This window comes from Lampetra fluviatilis, chromosome 1 (assembly GCF_964198595.1).
Source record: "Lampetra fluviatilis chromosome 1, kcLamFluv1.1, whole genome shotgun sequence".
Classification (NCBI taxonomy): domain Eukaryota; kingdom Metazoa; phylum Chordata; class Hyperoartia; order Petromyzontiformes; family Petromyzontidae; genus Lampetra; species Lampetra fluviatilis.
Genome location: NC_136275.1, coordinates 7,510,327 through 7,527,558, shown reverse-complemented (window position 1 = coordinate 7,527,558; position 17,232 = coordinate 7,510,327). Strand labels below are relative to the sequence as shown.

Genomic DNA, 17,232 nt, shown 5'->3' with positions numbered 1-17,232 from the left:
CTCACTCGGGAGGGGCCTGGGGGCACACACACAGGTCGGACGTCACCTCCGTCAGCGAGACCCGGCCGGTCAGGCACGCCGGACACATCATCAGCCGGCCGCTCCGGAATTGGGGGTGGATCCCCCAGGGTAGATGGAACATAACGTTTGAGCCGGGACGGGTGCACTATCCACTGCCGGCGACCGAACCGAATCCGGACGCATTGCGGCCGGCGGACCTCCACAACCTCCACAGGGCCCTGCCAAGGGCGATGCAATTTGGCCGATGTGCCAACGGGGACCTGGGGACAATGCAGCCACGCTTTTTGACCCGCTATCCACGGGAGGCCAGCTGCCTGGTGTTTGGGCAGCCGCTCATTAGCCGCCTGCCGGCTTGCGGAATTCTCGGCAGCGGCCTGTCGCGCCTCGCGCAGCCGGTCAAGCGCGACCTTCAAAGGGGTCGGCACCGCCGACCCCTTCTTGGAGGAGCCAACGTCCATCTGGACGTGCACCGGGGGCTCCGGTTCCCTACCGTACATCAAATAAAAAGGCGAAAATCCCGTGGAGGCATGAGGGGCCAACCGATATGCCGCCAAGACCCCCGGGACGAACAGGTCCCAGTCTGACTGGGACGTGTTCACCTGGTGGCACAGCATGGACGTAAGGGTGCGGTTCAAGCGCTCTACCATCCCGTCTGACTGGGGGTGGTAGGGCGAGGTGCGGATTTTCTTGGTGCCAAGGAGGTCACACACCTCCTTGAGCAACCTAGACGAGAAATTCCGCCCCTGGTCAGTCAACAATTGTTCCGGCGCGCCCTTGTCAAACACGTACCCCTGGACGAAGGCCTCGGTGATAGAAGAGGCCAACTGATCGACCAAAGGCCATGCCATGGGCCAACGTGTGAGGTACTCAACGCCCACCAAGAGGTATTTGTGGCCCCGTTGGGATGCAGGGAATGGCCCCAAAATGTCGAGCGCCACGAGCTCATTAACGCGAGAAACCCGGATGGACTGCAGCGGGGCCCGGTCCCGGACAACTGGGGCCTTCCTCCGCGCGCAGTCGTGGCAACCCTTTAAAATCAGTGCCACGTCACCTTCAACACCCGGCCAGTAATAGTCCCGCTTAAGGGTCAATAAGGTCTTGTGGTAGCCAAGGTGCATAAGCTTCTCGTGAATGGCTCGGGTTAATTTACCACGCAGGCTAGTGGGCACAACCACACAATAGCGTTCCAATTGGGCATCCCAACGCATGAGTAGTCCGTCATGCACGGCGATCTCCGGGGCAGCCGACGAAGCTGAGCTCCGGGCCTTATGTCCGACACGGCGCCGTAGCTTCAGCAGAGAGGAATCCTCCATCTGCAAGCCGGACCATACCTCCCGGGGAAGTCCAAGGCCGAAATCCGCGGGCGACGCCGCACCTGGAGGGGTGTCCGCCTCGGCCGACGCGACCAACTGGGCCGCGGCGTCCCCTGGGGCCTTGCAACGGCTAGAGCCCAGGGCGCAAGCACACCCACCGCCTGCCGGCAATCGGGATAAACCGTCCGCATTTCCATGCTGTGTCCCCTTCCTGTGGATTACATCAAAGGGGTAATCCTGGAGCACTTCGAGCCAGCGAGACAGCTGACTCGAGGGCTGACTAATCTTCAGCGAATATTGCAGGGCCGCGTGGTCGGTTCGGACCGTAAACAGCCTACCGTACAAATATGGTCTATACAACTGAACAAAATAAACTATGGCCAAAAGTTCCCTCCGGGTCACACAATATCGCTGTTCCGTCGAGGACAGAACGCGACTGCCATAGGCTACCACCCTCTCAACCCCGTCGACCACCTGGGCCAGGACAGCCCCAATTCCCGTGTCGCTGGCATCGGTATCGAGCAGGAAGGGTTTCGTAAAATCCGGGTACCCCAAGGGCGGCGCATCCGCCAAGGCCGTGCGAAGCGCCGCAAAAGCCGCCTCCTCCTCCGCGCCCCAGTGAAACCTTTGGCCTTTGGCGGAAAGGGCGTGCAGTGGCTTCGCAATGGTCGCAAAATCGCGGACAAACCGGCGATAGTACGATGCGAAGCCAACGAAGCTACGCACCTCCGCGACAGATGTGGGAGTCGGCCACGTCCGGACACAAGCCGTTTTATCCGGGTCCGTGGCGACACCTGACGTGCTAACAATGTGTCCCAAATACCTCACCGATGGTTGTAGCAAGTGGCATTTCTGGGGTTTGAATTTCAAGCCAGCAGCACGCACTTTGACGAACACCGCCTCAAGGCGTTGCAAGTGCTCGCCAAACGTACGGCCAAAAACAATAACGTCATCCAAGTAGATTAGACAAGACTCCCACTGCAGCCCCGCCAAGACCATCTCCATGAGACGCTGGAAGGTGGCCGGGGCCGAATGGAGACCCATAGGAAGCCGATTGAACTCGAACAACCCCTGGGGTGTGCGGAACGCTGTTTTGGGTCTAGAGGCCTCATCCAGTGGCAATTGCCAGAAGCCGGAGAGCAAATCTAAAGTCGAAAAGAACCGCGCGCCCGAGAGGGCGTCCAGGGAATCATCCATGCGAGGCAATGGATATGCATCAGCCACCGAGATCTTGTTCAATCTACGAAAATCGACGCAGAACCGGAGACTCCCGTCCCGTTTCTTGACTAGCACAATGGGGGCACCCCAAGGGCTAGTAGATGGGGAGATGATGTCCGCCGCCAACATTTCCTCGACAGCCGAGCGGACATGATCTTTTTCCGCTGGGCTAAAGCGGTGGGAATTAAGTCGAATAGGGGCCGCGTCGCCCGTGTCTATGTGGTGGTCCAAAAGAGTAGTGCGACCCAGATCAAACTTACTTTGGCTGAATACATCGGTGAACCGCTCGATGAGGTCGCGGAGTTGCCGACGTTCCCCGGAGGACAACGAGGCATTCTCGTCGCACAACGTGGCAATCCATGATGCGTCGGGGTCCCCCGTGCGCATCACGCCCGCCACGACCCCTCCATCCGGGGCAGCGCTCTCGGGTGGAGGAGCCGGGGTCGCGTGTGCCAAAACGGCGCCGGCCGGGACTACGACCGGCAAGGGTCCCGAATTGAGGACCTGCAAAAAAAAGGTCCTGGCCCCCCGACACGGCTGTCAAGGCGCCCACCAACCCCTTCGTCCTTGAAAAGTAGCTTGACGGGGACAGGAGGATACCCGTCTCCGTGGAGCCCATTTCGAGCGGTTTGCGCAACCTAAGGGGTATCAGGATTTGTGACGCCGGTGGTACGGTCACCGGCACTTTATTCAAGGCCCGTACACCGGCGACCAAGGGAGACAGGACGGTAGGCGATTGTAGGAATTTCAGCCGCCTCCCTGACGGCATTTCCACACAGCCCTGGTCAACGAGAATTCGGATGGGCATCCTAGACAAAAAGTCGGTCCCCAAGAGGCATGGCACTGCCAAGGTCCTGGAGACCAAAATCGGCCCGGCCAACTCAATCTCGTCAACCCGAACCGACGCTACAACGTGGCCCAAGATGCCCAAACTGCCGCCGTTCGCGGCGACACAAGCCCCGCGAACCGGCCTTAACGGACCCACGCTGCGGGGTAGCAGCCCAAAAATGTCCTCCGAAATAATGGTGGCCGATGCCCCCGTATCCACCAGGAGGCGAACGTGCACCCCTTGCACATATCCTGCCACCGCTGAGGAGCCGGCAGCTGCCGCCACCATCCTATGCGCAAGTGCATCCCAGTGGCGGGTCTGTCTGGGCCATTGAGGGGGTGATGACGATGGTGCACCCGACCCTTCGAGGACAACCCCATGACGATGGGTCCTAGCCCCGCTAGATGCATGAGGTGAAGGGAGCGGCCGCGCAGATGATGCGTCGCGACTCGCCTGGGGCCCCGGACCCGATGCCAAGGAGGGTCTAGGAGAAGGTGGAGTCCCTTTTCCAAAGGCCCCCGGGGCATTCCGGCAGCCCCGCTCAATGTGGCCCCGCTGACCACAGCGGAAGCAGGCCACCGTGTCCGCCTCCTGTGGACGGGAAGGTCCCGGCCGCCCCCGCTGCTCCGGACGGCGACCACCCGCCCCCCTTCCTCGACGATCGGGCACCGCCAGGGCCGCGAGGGTGTCCACCCCCTGAGAGGTGACCCCCCCGTCCGGCGCCGGGACCCCCGCACACGCCGCCATCTGAGGCCGTTGGCGGAGGGAGAGGTGCGCCTGAATGTTTTCGGCGACTGCCAAGGATGTGATCTGCCGATCATTGTTGATCGACAGAGCAATTCCTAGCTCCCTTGCCAGGTCAAGCAGCTTCCCCAAGGCCATAGAATCAAGTGCCCTGCCGTACAGGTCAGGGTATGCAGCCTGTGCCAGGGCCAGGAGCGAGCAGCGGAAGGCCAGCGGCAGTTCCCCCTCCTCCCGCCGCCGCAATGAAAACTTTAGCTGCGCGGTGGACGGCGGCTCAAAAACGTTGGCCATTTGGATATAGGCCGCCGGGAGTGTAGCCCGATTGGCCGGATGGATGGACTTGAAGGCCTGCAGAGCCCTTTCGTCCAAGCAGGTCGGAAGCGCCGGCAAGGCCTCCTCCATGGACCAGCCGACCGACATGTATGCCGCGTCGAACCGGTCCTGGAAGGCCGACCAGTCGCCCCCTTGCGCGACAAACGGCGCAACGTCGGGTAACCGGCGCTGCCATTGGCCGCGCGGCGCCGCGAGGTGTGGAAGCCAAGCGGCACCTGCGGGCCACCCGGCGGACGCGACGTGGTGCGGCGGTGGCAGCATTGCGGCTCCCGCGGGCCACGCCGAAGACGCGGAAAGGTGCGGTGGTGCTGCGGCTCCCATGGGCCACGCCGTAGGCGCAGCGAATTGTGGCTGAGTTGCGGCCCCCATGGGCCACGCCGTAGACGCAGCAAAGTGCGGCTGAGTTGCGGCCCCCATGGGCCACGCCGTAGACGCAGCGAAGTGCGGCTGAGTTGCGGCCCCCATGGGCCACGCCATAGATGCAGCGAGGTGTGAAGGCACCTGCGCTTTCGCGACCCACCTGTCAGCGGCGGCGTACGAAGCCACGGCGTCGTCCCGCGACGCGGCGAGGGACCACGGCGTTGCCGAAGACGCGGCGGTATAAATCGGGCCTGCAGCGGCCCCCGCGGCCCACCCCGCCGGCGCAGCGAGGTGCGGGACAGCGGCCGTAGCCGCGGCAACCTCTCGCGACGCAGCGAGGCACCACGGAGTTGCGGCCTCCCCGGGCCACGCCGAAGACGCGGCGGTATAACACGGAGCTGCGGCGGCCCCCGCGGCCCACCCCGCCGGCGCAGCGAGGTGCGGGACAGCGGCCGCAGCCGCCGCAACCTCTCGCGACGCGGCGAGGCACCACGGCGTTGCAGCCTCCATGGGCCACGCCGAAGACGCGGCGGTATAACACGGAGCCGCGGCGTCATCCATGACAAGGGACGCAGGCACGGCGAGGTGCAGAGCCGCGGCATCGCCGGTGGCCGGCCCCGTGAGCGCAGCGACAGGTGGAGCCGCGGCAGCACCCGCGGCCCATTCCGGCGGCACGGCGATGTACGGGGCAGCGGCAGCTGCCGCTGCCCACCCCGGCGGCCCGGCGAGGACGGCACGCGCGTACTTACCCGGGGCCCCCCCGGCGGGCGCAGCTTGATGTAGAGCCGCGTCGTCGCCGGCGGCTGGTCCCGCAGGAGCGGCGTGCCGAGACACCCCGGCCGCGTCAGTGTAGAGACGCGGCGTCGCGGTCGCCATGGCAGCACCCGCGGCCCATTCCGGCGGCACGGCGATGTACGGGGCAGCGGCAGCCGCCGCTGCCCACCCCGGCGGCCCGGCGAGGACGGCACGCGCGTACTTACCCGGGGCCCCCCCGGCGGGCGCAGCTTGATGTAGAGCCGCGTCGTCGCCGGCGGCTGGTCCCGCAGGAGCGGCGTGCCGAGACACCCCGGCCGCGTCAGTGTAGAGACGCGGCGTCGCGGTCGCCATGGCAGCACCCGCGGCCCATTCCGGCGGCACGGCGATGTACGGGGCAGCGGCAGCCGCCGCTGCCCACCCCGGCGGCCCGGCGAGGACGGCACGCGCGTACTTACCCGGGGCCCCCCCGGCGGGCGCAGCTTGATGTAGGGCCGCGTCGTCGCCGGCGGCTGGTCCCGCAGGAGCGGCGTGCCGAGAAACCCCGGCCGCGTCGGTGGAGAGACGCGGCGTCGCGGTCGCCATGGCAGCCATGTCCGCCGGCCGCCGCGGTCGCAGCCGTAGTAGCGGCCGCATACGTCTCCCGAGCCAACATGGCCGCCGCGGATTGCGTCGCAGCCAACATGACGGCCATTTCCGGTGGAGCGGTCGCTGGGAAAACGGCGGCGCTTTCAACGTTGGCAGTTGACAGTTGCTCCCGTCTCGAGTGCGGGGCGGTTGGCTGCGTCCGTGCCTCCACCTCGGCCAACCTGACGGTCAGCTGCCCCACCGCCTGCAGGAGCTGGTGCAGCAGAGCTGCGGGGACGCTTTCCGTCTCTGGCGGCGGCGGTGAGCTGGCACTCCCCGCAGCCGAATCCTCCCGCTCCGGCCCGCTCGTTTCCATGGGGACCGTCACCGGGGTCCCGGGCTCCGGGGTCACTGCTGGAGCCTCCTCTCCGCCTTCGGCACCCTCTAAGTCATGTGCCGGTGGGTTCTTACGCCGTGCGCCCGCTTTTGACATGTTGGCGACGGTGTAAACTTCTGACACCAGTTGTTAAGTAGTTGTTGCTGTTGTAGACGGAGGTACTCGGAGACGGAGGTGAGTTAGGGGCTTCCGCCAGGGTTTATTAACAGGTATCACTATAAGGGTTCCCTCTTCACCCCTTCCACTATCCCCGTTCCTCCAGTGACCCCGCTTACGTCACGGGGTCTCCCTTAAATACCCTCTGAGGCGAGACGTCACGTGCACTGCCCGGCGCGTGCGACCCCACGTCCCGTGATGTCACAGCACCGGACAGCGCACGCGACGCCACCACTCTCCTCTACTCCTCTACACAGGTAACAAGCTGAGATTAGGAGCACTCCCTTTAAGAGTGTGCTCCTAATCTCAGCTCGTTACCTGTATAAAAGACACCTGGGAGCCAGAAATCTTTCTGATTGAGAGGGGGTCCAATACTTATTTCCCTCATTAAAATGCAAATCAATTTATACCATTTTTTACATGCGTTTTTCTGGATTTTTGTTGTTGTTATTCTGTCTCTCACTTCAAATAAACCTACCATGAAAATTATAGACTGATCATTTCTTTGTCAGTGGGCAAACGTACAAAATCAGCAGGGGATCAAATGCTTTTTTCCCTCACTGTACCTTTTTCTCTATTTTGCACTCCTATCGTTTTTTGTATTGTTTGCTGTTGTAACTTGCTGACCTGCCCTTACTGGACATCTGTGAAAAAGAGCTTCATTGCTCATCAGATTCCTCCAGTCTAAATAAAGATGATCATTCTCATCCATTAATTTACAGTAGGATCCAACTGTACAGCAGTATTGATCTTTGCAGATATTGTACTAAATAAAATAATTATGCAAGACACCTGTTTAATGGTAAAAAATATATCCAACCATTTAATTTAAAATAGCATTTTATCTATCAGAGGGCCTTCTGGACCAAAGCTTTACGATTTAATTTGTTTGAACAAGTTCACAAGTTAATATTGTTTAACCAGGTGATAAATTAAGAGACAAGTATTGTCTCATTTTCAAGAGTGACCTGGGGCATTGGGTCTGCCAGTTGGTGGCTATGATTGCTACGTATAATCCCAAACTAGTGATATGCGGTGTGACATTTTTAAACTTTGCAAATTTGGAAAATACGCAAGGAAAACCATAGTTTGAATTAAACTTCATTGAGTCTCATCGGTCGGGAGTGGTTTGTTATGTAAATCCTTCTGGGGAGCTTGAAACCGATCGCATATAGATGTTCTGTTTAAATTATTCACAACCTTGTACTGCATAGCTTGAAATGAGAAAGACATTGTATTGCTGGTAATTTATACGAAGCACAAACTGCATGGGTGAACGAGAAAAACAAGGCTCACCACGAAGCAGAAAGAGAAGCTGAGCTTGGCTACTTGTGCAACCGAGAGCTTCCTGTTGCCTGGGGGGGGACCTCCTGCAGACACGGAGTCCTGCAGCAAGGGCGTTCGGCACTCCGCAGGGGTGGCTGCGCCCTCTGCAGGACCCGCTGCGCCCTCCGATGGCCTTTCGCCTGCACCACCACAGTGCACATAAACTACTGAGGCACATATAACAGATATATTCTCAGGGAGGCATCCATGTGTCTTCAAGGCCATTTATTCAGAAAGCAAACTGGAAGACAAAAACCCAACCCGCACAGAGGAAAACACTCAAATAATGTATAAATAGGCAGATAAGTCAGCCAACTACTTGCTGCCTCATACAGGTGCCTGGCCACCCAAATTCAGAAGGGACAGTACAATCTGCATGGAATGACGTTAACTACAACAATGTCAAGATGTATGTGAATTGCAGGGCAAGGTGATACATAATTTAAAAAATTCTTCTGAAGGCACCTGCAATGCACTTTTCCACATTTTTCAGGCAAAATATGGGGTGACACACAACAAATAAACTAAACAAATCAAGATATAATTTATCATCACTACGATCACGTCAATCGCTATATACACAAAAGACAAAGATCACCCATATAGTCTTCAACAGACTGTTAAGAGCAAGGACTGTTAGTGAGCAACTATTAAGGCTGGCATAGTACACAAGGGGATGGGTGGCCAACACCACGACTGGCCACCTTTGTCTCCCCAGTGCTGATATTGACACACTGCACCAGGTACTCATTTAAGGCTGAGTCAACCTAGGGAAGGCCCAGGGCCGGTACCGATATTCGTCACTGATGTTGAGAGCGGGAATCAAACTCATGTGGCTGGGTTCCCTTCTAAATACACACACCAGTCACACACACATATCACTTACACACTGCATATGTGAACCAGCGATTCTAAGAAATATACACGTGCTGTACTGTTATATAGAATCCGTGCTTCAGGATGCCGTTGTCATCCACGTGTGTTTCTAGGATGTTGCGGGGAGGCAGGTTTGTGCGTGATTTCACTAGCAATTGAGCGCTTCTGAGTGATATTACTTTTAATTAAAGACCCACAGAAAAATCCAGCTGCACTGCCCACCTGTGGTATTGTCTTCTTCATTGTCCTCCACGGGTACATATAGTGGCTCCCTCTGATAAGAAAAGGAAGAACATTTGTACAATGGTATACTGTCACAACACCTGCCTTATAATAGTACCAGTATTGAGACACAAGATGTGTCATTACAAATTAATGTGGTACAAGTGTAGGGAGTGACTTCCGAGACACGACGTGTAGAGGGCTCCTTGTTTATTTCTCACACTTTACAGGCACAATCACGGAGCAACATGTATATTGGGCTACGCATGGCTGACCCACTCATACAGCCAAATCGCCGACGTCTAACTATATAGCTGGCTGACTAATACAGCCATGACGACGATGGGAGCCGTACAGCGGATCGGCCATGCGGCCGGGCGATGGAGAAGAGATGACGGCGAAGACAGTGACGGCAGCCAAGACCCAGACCCCTACGACAGCCCCGAACCTCCGGTTACGTCCCCTTTATATACTCCTCAACGTGACCAAGCCCCGCTTCATGCAACGCCCCCTTCTAGAACCTTCGAGCAGGTTCCCGGAGCTGATCCCCGCCTCTGACCTTTAGCCCAGTTACGCCCCCCTTATGGTTGGCTATTATATAACGCACCAATACCCGTAATTATCCCTTCTGGTCAACAGATGGCACCCTGTCACGACATATGTATTGGTGATTAAGAGCAAATGGAAGTCTGCAATGGCCAGCTTAGCTACAGGAGTTGGCCTTGATCAATAACCACCTAATAAGACCTCCACTAAACATACTTCAAAAGCAATAATTGGTTTTATACTGTTTTGTTTACTTTTGTAATTTCTTCCTGAGCTACTGACATTTGCAAAATAGTAATGACACTTTGACAAACCAACAAAATAACTTACAAATCAGACTCGTGCGATGTCTAAATATGACCATATCCCAAAGTACATCTACAGAGATTGAGGCACTTTAAAATAATCCTGCCATGCCACCATTTAGAAAGCATATTTTTGTACAACATGCATTGAATATGAATATGCAATTTGGTGATGAGATTTTTAAAATAAAAATTATACTGTGAAATAAATACTTGTAGATGGATGTTGCATTGAGGTCATGAAGGGATGTGATTTCAGTCTGTTTCTGCTCCACAAAGGGCACATTTTGGTATGTAACTGTGACACATTAGGTACTACTGTATCAAGAAAATTCTCTCATTGCTACATTAGGCAAAGTACAGAATACATCTGGAGTGTCGTAGGTCTGTTCTTCCTTCTTGCTCGAGGCTTGTGTGTGTGTGCAGGTGGCATGTGTCGCACACACATCAGTCAGAGACGAGGTAGTCACAGGAGGCACTGTCCTCCCCTTTTATTGTTGTTGAGTTCCCGCCACCAACTCGGGCCCCCTCTCTCTCACGACCACGCTGCCGCACGACCTGGCCCAGACACGACCCTGTCCGCGTTGCACCGACAGCATCGACCGAGACAGCCAACTACTGTCCGGCCGTGCAATGATCGGGTGAAGGCGGCAGCAATGAAGGTGGTGACGACGACAGTGACGACGAGACGAGTTTACTCCCAGAACCGGCAGCCTGGAGCTCTCGCTCTCTGCTGCTTATATTCCCCTCGGCGTGGCTTGGATCCGCCCTACCCACGCCTCCCTTCTCAAACCCACCAGAGGGTTCCAGGGGCTTCTGTACGAGGTCTACCGTGACCCTTGCCCTAGTTCCTCTGCCCTACCAGAACACCTGCGTATATGCTCAACGACGTGTGCGCTAAGTGCCCACCTACAGTTGCAGCAGTTGTACAATAGTCAGCGCTATGTCACTACATCACCCCCCCTCCGTTAAAAAAAACAGCCGTCCCGGCTGCCAATACAGCAGAAACAACTGGTAGGCAGGCAGGGCAACTCCCTTAACTCGTGGAACATCAACGAGGAAAAAATAAAACTTCCCCACAATCCCGTTACACTCACCCCAACGGGACGCCCCCGATCTCGCGAATCGGCAAACTCTACTGCATGGCGCCCCCACCGATGAATCGGCAACTCTCCCACAGGCCCCCCATCCACAAATCGACAACACCCCACACACAACGCAGCGCCCCCCATCCGCGAATCGGCGACACCACACACCCAACGCGGTGCCTCCCTGCAACCGACACACCACCTCAATTTCCCTTTAACCCAGGCCCTTAGCCCCAATACCCCTTCACTCTTAGATCCCCTCTCAGTGCAAGAGAGAGTCCCCATCCCGGGACATAGCTCACGTGATCCGGTCCATGGCGCCGGTCACCCCCGTATCAGCGGGGTCCTGTACCTCTGGAACCCAGAGGGCCAAGAGACGATGGAGGCAGAGTCCTCGGCTCAAAGGGCATGGCTCCTCACCGTTCGGCAGCGCCCACTTGGATCCGGTCCCCGAGACCTCGCACTTGGCGGTCTCGGTAGGCCTAAGAGACCCGGTCTGGCAGGGCTTGAGTTGACTATGCTGAAGACCCAGCGAGCACGGCTGACCTACAGGTGGTTACTCGTCACCCCGACACTACACAGCAGTGTGGCCCGACAGACGGAGCTTTCCCCGCCACGGGTCCTCCCGCAGGGATATTGTTGCTTGAGCCCCCCGGCCCCCCACCGCCACCACCATATCTTGCAGGCTCCATGTCGCGGCCTCCCACCTTGTCCGCTGCTGTTTCTCCTCGAAGACCTTTATCTCCTGGCCACCGTTGAGGATGACATTTCTGGGCCAATGGCGGAGGGCAGGGCAACCCTCAATTTTCTTGCCAGCTCCCGCAGCCTCTCCGCCACTCGAAGATTGAGCGCCCCCTCACCCAAAAGTGGGTATGCCTCACGTCCCAGCGCCAATAGCGCTGACCAGAAGGTGTAGGGCATCTCGTTCTCCATCCACTTTCTATGCAGGAATCTTGTGCGAGCCTCCCGTGCCAGAGCAGGAGCAGCTTCTTGCAGCTACGTCACTCTTCGCACCTCCTCCACGCGCTCCCGCGCTCGGCTCAAAATGGCGCACGCCATTTTGAGCCGAGCGCGTCCGTCGACGTGCATCCGCTCTCTCTCCGTCGACATGCAGACTCTCTCTCCTTCGACGTTCAGCCGCTCCCACAACCTGGCGTAGCCACTTTTGTCATTGACACTCGGCCGCTCTCTCCCTGTCGATGTACAGCCGTTCTCGCCGTCGACGCGCAGCCGCTCCTGCCGTCTTTCATAGCCACTCACGCCGTCGACGCCCAGCAGCTCTCTCTCCGTCGATGCATAGCCGCTCCCACCTCCTTGCATAGCCGCTCTCGCCGTCGACATCCAGCCGCTCTCCCCTCACGGATGCGTAGCCGCTCACCCCGCAAATTTTGCGTAGCAGCTGTCCCGCCAATCCGCGGCGGTTCCAGGGGCTTCCCCACGAAGTCTACGGTGACCCTTGTTCCAGTTCCTCCGCCCTGCTGGCACATCCGCGTATATGCTCAACGGCGTGTGCGCTAAGTGCCCACCTACAGTTGCAGCTGCTGTATAAGTCAGCGCTATGTCACTACATCACCCCCCATTTGCACACAAGGGAAATATGGTGGCATGTTTAATTTTCAGTTGTGAAGCTACATAACCAGAGTATTTTCATACTCGCCGAGAATAGTTATTACAGAACATCCCTGCTGCCTTAGTGACATCATCAGATAACATTATACAAAACAGCCTTACCCACAATGAGGCCACAACATTAAGGAACACTGAGGCAGATTGAAGGCTTCTTAAAAAAGCTTTCTTTGCCTGCTTAAATATTGTATTTTCATCTTGGCTTTGCAATATTTTATATGTGTGCATTTTTCTAAATGATTAAAAGATATATATTTTCTATTTAATACTGTACTAATAAAAAAAAACACCTAAGAATTCGAAAACAACTACAATGCAAACCAACTTAATTTTTTTTATCTCTAGATCTATTTCAATGCAATGGGGAGCAAAGGGATTTTTAGTAATCTTTGAAGTTCGTTAACTTCACACATTCTGAAGCTAACCTTTTTGCAGACAGTACAGCTCCTTAATATATCCGTCTTTCCACAAAATATTTTTTACATCAAACACAGGTCTTCTGGGAATGCACACTTACTCGACCACAAGGCCTTCTGGGAGTGCACAATTTCAGCAGCGATGATTCAGTACAAACTCTGGAATGTTTTCGACAGTGTCTCATCAGCACATCCATGCTTGCTCGAGCCAGTGCTGGTGAATAGCCACTTAAGAAATAAAGGGATTTATACATAATCTATTGACTACAGTCTTCCCTGTGAAAGTCAATCTTCCATAGGAGCTTGTCCAATTTACATCTATGACGGAATAGCCATGGCATCCAAGATGTGAAAGCTGGGTGTTCTGCGTGCCCTCACCGACTGGGTAGGGCATCCCTGTGCACAAGCTCGTCTCCATGGCGGCCACAGCACAAAGCCCAGCAGGTAGAAAGAGAACAGAGATGTCTTCACAAAGGTGCTGAAGAACGGTTTGTTGAACTCTGTGTAGATGTACTAGAGAGATGGCAGATTCAGCAGGAAAACAGAAATTGCATTACATTGAGGCACAACCCAGAAAACCATCACCTGTTCTCTCCTGAATATACACCGAGGCTGTGTGTATCAGGTTGTGTGTCGTAAGTGGGCCACTAAGACTGAAGACATTGGCTTAATTGAAATAAGCTGACTACATTGAATATGACCCAACAATGAACACGACGGCATGACTGCCAGCTAGCATGTTGCTGGTCACAATGTGTGTTGTACCCAGGTGAGCTCTGAGGATGCCACCCAGATAAAGTCCACCAGAAGCAGCACCCCTATGCCCAGCAGCATGCGCCGCCGGGTCTGCATTGGGCCCGCCCGCCCACCGTCCATCCTGTGGCACTTAGCACTGCATTCAGATCTTGAACACTGTGGACAGAAAGTGTGAATGTTAAAGCAAAGCCCCAGAAGGCTACACGTCGATGGACCCATTTTGAACAGTTTTGTGTTGGCAAATATTGCATATAAAGCAAACCTTTCATTATTCTAGTACATATAGTGATTGAAATAAAAAACATAGACCATTATAATAATGCAAAATGTCACTATGTAAGGTCCCGAGGGACCAGTAGTTATATGGATGGCGCAGTTTGGATACCATTGTTTTGTTAAGTAGGTAATCTACTGTTACGCATGCCTATTCATGAATTATCACACACAAGGTCCAGTTCTGTAGAGTACATCATAGTGTTATGAGCCTATGAGCCAGATATCCATATTTAATCCATTGTCTTGAAAACATCTTCCCCTACCATATACTGCACTTTTCCTGGCTTGCAATTAAGAGGTCATGTTAAGAAAGCAGACATTTTGGATACATTTCTCACATTCCTGAACATATGCTATAGCTTTGCTGAATACATTACCTCTTCCAAAGACTGTACCTTTATTGTGTTTACAGCCAAATGGCCATTCTACATAGTCAATGTGTTCTGAACTTTGCTATGCTTTTCTCCAATGTGCAACATAGGTGCATGCACTGTTCTGGACATGCCTTTAATAATGCAGGATTTTCCACTGGCTCGGAAAGAAGCATTTTAGGATTCTTTGTTTGGGCCTGTTGAGTGATGGCGCAATGGTTAGCAGACCACACTATAAAACTGGTGACCTTACTCTTTGGTTCTTTCTGGTGACCTTAGTTTTTTTCTGGTGGCCTGGCTCCCACCCCTCCACCAACCTGCACTAAACAGGTTTAAAAAAAAAAGTACTGTATGCAGTCGTTAAACCCCTGTAACTGAGACTGCATGGAGTGGCATGTATCAAGCAGTGGATTAAGAGTACCATAATTATTATTAAGGCATGAAACTCACTCTTGATATAACCATTCTCCAGAAATATGCTTCATTATTCAGGAAAAGATTATCTGTAAATGTTTCTTAGGGAATATTAATATGTCCTGAAGACCAGCGGAAACGTTGATTTTCTTCTTCTCTCGGTACAGTAAACAAACCCTTGAATTGTTTTTTTTTACCTTTTATAGGTTCACTAAAGCAGCAACGTTACACCTTATATAATATTTGAAGGCATTTAAATATCAAAATAGTTTGGCAGTTGTATATGTTATCAGAAGACTGTTCAAGTGCCATGTGCTACTTTTTCTAAACTGCATTCCACATCTTGGAATCTGGTTTGTAAAGGTGTCTTGGACTATTCAAAACCAGTTATTTGTGACAAGGAAGTAACCTTGTTGAGTGCTTGTGGTCATCCTATCAGATACACTCCAGTACTGTACTCATCATAATCTTGGAAGGGACTAGTTATATTTACATACAGTACGTTAATGCACTGCTTGCTAACGTGTGTACTCTGTAGTCTACCACCCAGTCTATTACAACCACGTGTTTAACTTTTTTTCCCAACAGCACACAACACAACATGCTTCTGTCCAAACATACACCACATACATCTGAAGCCTTGGTCGGGTTTATCGATACCGTACTAGTGTAAGGAATATTTCAGGCTGAAAATGTTTGTTGGGTGTAGTCGTGATCTAGGTGGAATTTTATTTTATGAAAGTATGCACACCCATTTAATTGAACAAGCTTGGAGTAGGGTTGATCGATCAAGGATGGTGTCACCTTATGTAAGACATGCCCATTAAGGGCAGGGAGATGCCTTTAGGAAAAAGTACAGAAAATAATCTCATGTGGTTGGTTGCATAATACATTTCAAGTGATTCCCCCCCAACCCCTAAAATTGTACTTCTTTAAATGACAGAAAGTGGTCATTGTTTCGCTGCAGATGTTTGAATTCCTCATCTCTGTTATTCACACATATTGTAATCCGGTTTCCTTCCAAGTATGAAAATACCCAAACAGGAAATTGCTATAAAATCTCAAGCTTAACTATCCTGATAATACTGTAGTGAAGAAACTCAGAGGCGTTCCTGGGTAAAGAAGTGTTGTAATCAATAAAGGTTGACCATTCCATGATTAACCAATGTAATGTGCAGACTTGCACCATTCTTTTAAACTAGCCTTTTGCCCGTCCAAGGACGGGTGTATTGAAGTGAATCTGAAACTTGCAAGCGAAAAGCAGATGTCTCGGAAGAGGTGGAGAAACCCACACTTTATCTCACCACTTGCAACCAGACGATTAATTGATGTCAATCGTCATTGGGCTACTGCACTTTTGAACGTTGACCAGACGTGTTCGCAAAGGTGGGCGTACCCACGCTTTACCCCACCACACGCGACCTGCCGATCAATACTGTCGCCTACCCATTTAAACGTCTCAAATCAGCTGCCGCGCCAGGATATCGAATCGAACCGGCGATCTCTGGATTTTAAGTCGAGTGTGCTAAACCATGACAACGGCAGTTTTCCCTACGCTTCTCAATTAACACATTCCTCCTGCGGAGGGAGCCGGTAGGAACGTTGGGTTGCTCGGTCAATGGCCAGGGTCAACGGCAGCGTGATGTATTCCGCAAATATGGCCGACTGTGAGGGCGGGCACAAGCCGGCGTGAGTAGGTTAAACGTTGAGTTTTATAAGGGCACCACGGGGTGACCAGCCCCTGCCCACCCAGCCCCTGCCCACCCAGCCCCTGCCCACCCAGCCCCTGCCCACCCAGCCCCTGCCCACCCAGCCCCTGCCCACCCAGCCCCTGCCCACCCAGCCCCTGCCCACCCAGCCCCTGCCCACCCTCCACCCAGCCCCTCCCCGCACGACGGACGGACGGACACAATAATCCCGTGGGCTGGTGTAACCAGGTTCCTACCAGTATAAATCTGTGTATTGTCCGCCATGTGTACATACTGTATATATATGTGCAGCAAACCGGTAACCGGTTTTGCGTGCGGTTACCGGTAATGAAAATGAACCGATGTGTCAAATCTCGTTCACCAATCGATTTTGTAGGATGGGGTTGGTTTTGTTTTATGTGTTTGGGTGATTTGTTTACCTTTCTTGTACTTTGCACTACTCTGTTATTGCACTTTGTTGTTACGTTCTCATCCGCCCCTGTTGGACATTTGTGTAGAAGAGCTGCAGAAGAGCTTTATAGGTTAGATCGGATTCCTCCGCAATTCACTCATTCTGATCAAGCGGCTACTCACCCGTCACGCTGCTTCCGGTTCGCTTCCGCATCACGTG

At 54.0% G+C, this 17,232-nt stretch overlaps 1 protein-coding gene across 3 annotated transcripts in view; it reads right to left on the bottom strand.

Annotated features, from left to right (window-relative positions):
• LOC144931216 (solute carrier family 35 member F5-like) overlaps positions 1–17,232 on the bottom strand; it is a 40,578-nt gene extending 23,346 nt beyond the window's left edge. Inside the window, exons 1-6 of one of the 3 annotated variants that reach the window (XM_078855039.1) lie at positions 17,042–17,206; positions 14,634–14,696; positions 13,862–14,008; positions 13,475–13,609; positions 9,116–9,167; positions 7,988–8,157 (exon numbers count right to left, since the gene is read on the bottom strand). In XM_078855039.1, the coding sequence (XP_078711165.1) occupies positions 7,988–8,157; positions 9,116–9,167; positions 13,475–13,609; positions 13,862–14,008; positions 14,634–14,675 (546 nt within the window). In that variant the 5' untranslated portion in view covers positions 14,676–14,696; positions 17,042–17,206. Of the gene's footprint in view, positions 1–7,987; positions 8,158–9,115; positions 9,168–13,474; positions 13,610–13,861; positions 14,009–14,633; positions 14,697–17,041 lie in introns of all 3 variants that reach the window. The other 2 variants (XM_078855043.1, XM_078855040.1) reach the window with 2 other exon arrangements.